Source organism: Lepidochelys kempii, chromosome 7 (genome assembly GCF_965140265.1).
Source record: "Lepidochelys kempii isolate rLepKem1 chromosome 7, rLepKem1.hap2, whole genome shotgun sequence".
NCBI classification, from domain to species: Eukaryota; Metazoa; Chordata; order Testudines; family Cheloniidae; genus Lepidochelys; species Lepidochelys kempii.
Genome location: NC_133262.1, coordinates 60,851,254 through 60,857,522, shown reverse-complemented (window position 1 = coordinate 60,857,522; position 6,269 = coordinate 60,851,254). Strand labels below are relative to the sequence as shown.

Genomic DNA, 6,269 nt, shown 5'->3' with positions numbered 1-6,269 from the left:
ACACACACACACACACACTTGTCATTCTGGTTGCAGTGCTTGTGTCCTTCCAATCCCATTGGTGGCTGCACAGTGGGCAGAGTCCTCACTGCGTGCCTGGCCCAACAGAATTGCAGGGAGTGGTGTAGAACAGAGAAAGAGATAGAGAGAGACTCATCCTCCAGCTGGGGTCAGTCTGAGAGAAATTGGCTGGAGTCCCAGTCTCACTCGTCTCTCGGGTGCCATTTCCCAGCTGGGTTCCTTACCCCTCTGGTGTAGCAGCAGCTGGTAGAGCCGGTAAACCCCCTCCCTGGCCTGCTGGCTGATGTCCTTGTCTGGGTCACTGATGAACAGAGCCAGCTGTGCCACATGGTGACCCATCCTGGGGAATTCTGCTGAGTTCTAATGGAAGGGAGAGGGAGAGGGGACTCCATCAGCATTTTCCTGTCAGCTCCCAGTCGCCCGCTGGGCCAGGACTCCTTTCCCTCAGCCCCTCTGCAGGAGATGCCAGAGCAGTGGTCCCCAACCTTTCTGTACCAGACACCCTGCCGCTGAAATGCCGCCGGTGGCACCATGGCACCCACGGGCACCGCATTGGGGATCACTGTACTAGAGAATAGGAGCTAGAGCAAGACCCTTAATTTCCTCTGCCCCCAAGGGAGCCTGGAGCACAGGGATGTGGGCAGGGCCCTCCTTGAGGACTTGCTTCCACAGCTGCTCCAGGATGACAGGGAGGCATGAACCTGGAGCATGGTCCCCTTAAAAGCCCAGAGTCACCACTTAACCAGGACAGGAAGAACTTGACTCAAGCCAAGCTCATTCTCTGCTCTGACTCTGCCTACCCAAGAGGAACACTCCTAACCCACAGCCCCTGCAGCAGCAGATCCTACAGCCAGCTGGAACAAGCCCACCTACGCCTGGAGTCAGGAAGCTGGGGTCAGAGGACACTTACATCAAACTCAGGGAGGGTGATGGTGAATCTGAGCAGGGCCGTGCTGCTCCTAATGGCCCTGGCTCTCTCCTGCGACACCCTGGACATGATCCAGTAGTTAATGTGCTGTGGAGAAAGGAGGCATCTCGGGATCAATGGGCAGGTGCACGTGTTGGCAAATGAGAGCCGCCCCCCCATACCCAGGGGTGTGTGAGCAGGGTGGAATATTTAATTCACTGACCGGAGAGCTTTAGAAGGAGGATTGTTGCCCCCAGGACAATGCTTGTATTCTGCACCTCACAACTTGTCATTGTCTCTCTAGATTGGAACAATGTTCGGTGTCGGGCTGGTCCCGTCCTCCCTGAACTCCTGTTTCCTGAACAGCTCACCAGGAAGGAGAGAGACCCCTCCCCCTGGCTCTCAAGTCCTTGGTTGGGTGAAGGGATTGAGTGTGAGCACAATCCCCTCAGGAATCTCAGGGCCTGTCGGAGAGAAGGGCCGATTCTCTGGGGTCCTCCTGTTTCTCTAGGAAGGAGCCTGTGACTCTTCTCTGAGGACCATCTTCTGGATCTCACAGGAGGGGTTCAGACTCTCACTCCCCAAGCCAGCCAGGGGCCCTGTGGTTAGTGCTCAACAGACCCAGGCATTGCTCTGGCTTGAAGTCTCAGCTCCTTCCTCTGTCCTTCAAGGAGGAAGGGCCTGACTCTGCATTGCACTGACTGCCCTGACCAAGGACGGCCCACTGGGGGCCCAGCTAGGAGGACAGACCGGAAAATGGATCTAAGAGTTCAGGTAAAATTGCCCCCAGTCCTCTCATCGGCCTCACCTCCAAGATGTAGTGGAGCCTGTCGGTGTCTGGGGACTCTGCCAGCAGGTTCCCCAGCATGGAATCCAGAAGATCTGGCAAGACCCTATGCAGATCCTGCACAGCAAGGGAGAGCCATGGGTCACAGTTAGGGAAACTTGGGCTACACCTGCCACAGGATGGGAAGAGGGGTCTCTGGGAAGCACTGGTGAGACCCCCGAACACATATCCTGGCCTCTCTCATTCACATCCCACTGCAGGCAATTAGCAAGGAGTCATGGCAGGATGACAGCTGGCTCTTCAATCCATGACTTTAGCATGATCTACCTGGACTTGGGTGGTGTCCTTCTCCATTCCCAGGGTGAAGACGGCATGCAGGGCAGCTCGAAGGAGGTGGGTTTCCAGCTCTGGCTCCAGAGCAGGTGTCATGGTGCTGGCAATAATAGAGAGGAGCCGGTATTAGACTGTGCAGTGCGGGGGTGGGACTGGCACCAACATGGATGCGAAATCACAGGGAAATAGGCGCAGGCTGGCGAGAATGGAAACTGAGGCCCCGAGCCAGGGAATGGCAAGGCCAAAGTTTTCCAGACAGTGGCAGGGCAGCAATAGTGCCTGTTCCCTAGACCCTGCTGCCCCTCCTGTATTTGATCCTGGGAGTGAGCCTCTCCCCAAAGCCATTGCAATGTTACTGGGGTGAAAAGAACAGCCCAGCTAGAAGAGAGTGAACCTTCCTGCGACCTCTGCCAGAGGAGCCACCCTTGGGAGGTGACCTGGGAGTGGGAGGGGCAGTGACTCCCAGTCCTGGGCCTGAGCAGCACCGGGGTTAGGGGAACCGGGCGGGAGGGTCTCAGTACCTGAGGTTGCCCACAGCAATCAGGGAGTTAGCGAGGATGGTGCCGGGTGGAGAGTTATCAGGAAGCTCCTCAATGAGCTCCAAAGGAGACAAAGGAGCATGAGAGCTTTGGGCCTCACTTCCCAGTGACAGGTTTCAGAGTAACAGCTATGTTAGTCTGTATTCGCAAAAAGAAAAGGAGTACTTGTGGCACCTTAGAGACTAACCAATTTATTTGAGCATAAGCTTTCGTGAGCTACAGCTCACTTCATCGGATGCATACTGTGGAAAGTACATAAGATCTTTTTATACACACAAACCATGAAAAAATGGGTGTTTACCACTACAAAAGGTTCTCTCCCCCCACCCCACTCTCCTGCTGGTAATAGCTTATCTAAAGTGATCACTCTCCTTACAATGTGTATGATAATCAAGTTGGGCCATTTCCAGCACAAATCCAGGGTTTAACAAGAACGTCTGGGGGGGGGGGGGAGTAGGAAAAAACAAGGGGAAATAGGTTACCTTGCATAATGACTTAGCCACTCCCAGTCTCTATTCAAGCCTAAGTTAATTGAATCCAATTTGCAAATGAATTCCAATTCAACAGTCTCTCACTGGAGTCTGGATTTGAAGTTTCTCTATTGTAATATTGCAACTTTCATGTCTGTAATCACGTGACCAGAGAGATTGAAGTGTTCTCCGACTGGTTTATGAACGTTATAATCCTTGACATCTGATTTGTGTCCATTTATTCTTTTACGTAGGGACTGTCCAGTTTGACCAATGTACATGGCAGAGGGGCATTGCTGGCACATGATGGCATATATCACATTGGTGGATGTGCAGGTGAACGAGCCTCTGATAGTGTGGCTGATGTTATTAGGCCCTGTGATGGTGTCCCCTGAATAGATATGTGGGCACAGTTGGCAACGGGCTTTGTTGCAAGGATAGGTTCCTGGGTTAGTGGTTCTGTTGTGTGGTATGTGGTTGCTGGTGAGTATTTGCTTCAGGTTGGGGGACTGTCTGTAGGCAAGGACTGGCCTGTCTCCCAAGATTTGTGAGAGTGTTGGGTCATCCTTCAGGATAGGTTGTAGATCCTTAATAATGCATTGGAGGGGTTTTAGTTGGGGGCTGAAGGTGACGGCTAGTGGCGTTCTGTTATTTTCTTTGTTAGGCCTGTCCTGTAGTAGGTGACTTCTGGCTCTATCAATCTGTTTCTTCACTTCCACAGGTGGGTATTGTAGTTGTAAGAATGCTTGATAGAGATCTTGTAGGTGTTTGTCTCTGTCTGAGGGGTTGGAGCAAATACGGTTGTATCGCAGAGCTTGGCTGTAGACAATGGATCGTGTGGTGTGGTCAGGGTGAAAGCTGGAAGCATGTAGGTAGGAATAGCGGTCAGTAGGTTTCCAGTATAGGGTGGTGTTTATGTGACCATTATTTATTAGCACTGTAGTGTCCAGGAAGTGGATCTCTTGTGTGGACTGGACCAGGCTGAGGTTGATGGTGGGATGGAAATTGTTGAAATCATGGTGGAATTCCTCAAGTGCTTCTTTTCCCTAAGTCCAGATGATGAAGATGACATCAATATAGCGCAAGTAGAGTAGGGGCATTAGGGGACGAGAGCTGAGGAAGCGTTGTTCTAAGTCAGCCATAAAAATGTTGGCATACTGTGGGGTCATACTCTGGTCACGCGATTACAGACATGAAAGTTGCGATATTACAACAGAAAAACTTCAAATCCAGACTCCAGCGAGAGACTGCTGAATTGGAATTCATTTGCAAATTGGATACAATTAACTTAGACTTGAATAGAGACTGGGAGTGGCTAAGTCATTATGCAAGGCAACCTATTTCCCCTTGTTTTTTCCTATCCCCCCAGACGTTCTTGTTAAACCCTGGATTTGTGCTGGAAATGGCCCAACTTGATTATCATACACAATGTAAGGAGAGTGATCACTTTAGATAAGCTATTACCAGCAGGAGAGTGGGGTGGGGGGGAGAGAAAACCTTTTGTAGTGGTAAACACCCATTTTTTCATGGTTTGTGTGTATAAAAAGATCTTATGTACTTTCCACAGTATGCATCCAATGAAGTGAGCTGTAGCTCACAAAAGCTTATGCTCAAATAAATTGGTTTGTCTCTAAGGTGCCACAAGTACTCCTTTTCTTTTTACTTCCCAGTGAGGAGATTACACAGCCAGCCAGCAGGATCCCCCCACCTGCCTCCCGCTCCTCCGATTCTTGCCCACTAGTGACCAATCTCAGAATTTCTCCTGTCTCTTCTCCCCAATCATCCCTGTCCTCAGCTTCCCCTCCAGCACCAGCCATCCCCCATCCATTGGCCCAGGGAGACCCCTGCCCCTCCCCTGTCTCTGTCCTCCCTCCAGCTGCTGGGCACCCTGTCTCGCTCACCACAATCCTCTCCACCACATCCGCCTTGCAGCAGTGCGGCTCCAATGTGTCCTGCCCTCTGCTGTGCAGCAAGACACGTGGGGTGGATGGCGTGCAGGAACCTGAGCTGCTGGGCCTCATTCTACACCCACCAGGAGTGGGGCTAGGGGAGAGACAGCCAGTTAGCCAGGGACCTCCCTGCCCCACCCACACCAGCTGCAGGACTCAGGCTTGAATGGGGGATTGTGGGGACCCGCCCATTGTCCAAATCACCCATGACTCCTACACAAGCAGGGTGAGGAACTGGGACAGTGCCTGTGGGGGAAGGAGACCCCGGCTGGTGTGTGACAAACTCCCCCATCTTGGGGGTCCCAGATCATGGAGGAGAAAGGTCCCCATTAGGGCTGGTGGATCATCAGAGACAAGACCCTCTGCAGTGGGTCAGGGTGCTGGGAAGGAGCAGGACAATCTCGATTCCAGCACAGTTGGGGAACATTTGTAACTTTTCTCGGCCCTGGAGCTGCTCTTGGATGTTCTTGAGAACAGCCTCCTCTGTTGCCACGTCCCCCCCATTCCTCCTCCTCCGAGTCCCTGGGCGTCCCTGCACCAGGGAGAGATGGGGACACTCTGGGGAAGGACAGTGGCATGGTGGGGCAACGTGCCCCCTTCCCACCTCCAGGACCCAGGGCAGATCGGGCCCCACACTCCCCCCTCTCAATGATGCCTTCAGCCCCCAACTCCTTCAGGAGCCCATAGCAAGGAGACGCCTGCCCCCCCCCACTGGCCTGGACTCCCTCGGAGGTACCTGCCCCCCTCTCCCCTCAACTGGAGCATCAAGGACCAAAGTGGCAGCATCTAGTGTCAGTGGGGTTCATGTGGCTCAGGCCAGACACCTGGGCTGGGGACCCACCCCCACAGCACTGATCGAGGGCCTGGCCCCAGGGTGTTCACAGCCCCCTCCTCACCCCTCCCTGAGCCCAGCCTGGCTCCTCACCTGGAACAAAGCAGCTGCGCCCATTGGCCTTCCTGCTGTCCGAGTCCCAGGTGCTGCTGCTGTCCCACGGGGATCGGGCCGAGCTGCTGGTGCTGGGACAGGGATCATCCACCTCCAGCCCTGGGGAGGCTGGAAGGTCTTCGGTGACCGGGCAGGGCGATGCCTCCTGCTGGGAATCAGGGCTGGGCTCCTGGGGCCGGTGCTTCCCACACAACAAGCCCCAGAGCCACCCTTCCCGGCTTCTCTCCTGGGCTGGGTCCTTCCTGCCCAGCCGCATCCTGGGCCAGCTCCATTTTGGCCTGGCCAGTGCCTCTCCCACCTTGGCGCCTGCGCCGAGA

General features: G+C 54.0%; 1 protein-coding gene across 1 annotated transcript; it reads right to left on the bottom strand.

The window, feature by feature from the left end:
• Positions 1 to 916: 916 nt before the first annotated feature.
• Positions 917 to 6,014, bottom strand: LOC140915182 (maestro heat-like repeat family member 5). The gene is made up of 4 exons (XM_073354758.1): positions 5,932 to 6,014; positions 2,043 to 2,148; positions 1,737 to 1,832; positions 917 to 1,036 (listed from the first exon to the last, which is right to left on the bottom strand). Exons 2-4 carry the CDS (start codon positions 2,142 to 2,144, stop codon positions 917 to 919), a joined length of 318 nt encoding a protein of 105 aa, XP_073210859.1. The 5' UTR covers positions 2,145 to 2,148; positions 5,932 to 6,014.
• Between the last annotated feature and the right edge of the window lie 255 nt (positions 6,015 to 6,269).

What these genes read in the sequence shown, in the direction of transcription:
- LOC140915182 (XM_073354758.1), bottom strand. Translation starts at nt 2,144, where the DNA reads ATGACACCTGCTCTGGAGCCAGAGCTGGAAACCCACCTCCTTCGAGCT. An exon ending in AGGACACCACCCAAGTCCAG is followed by an intron (nt 1,833 to 2,042) that starts GTAGATCATGCT and finishes CTTGCTGTGCAG; the next exon opens with GATCTGCATAGGGTCTTGCC. An exon ending in GGCTCCACTACATCTTGGAG is followed by an intron (nt 1,037 to 1,736) that starts GTGAGGCCGATG and finishes CTTTCTCCACAG; the next exon opens with CACATTAACTACTGGATCAT.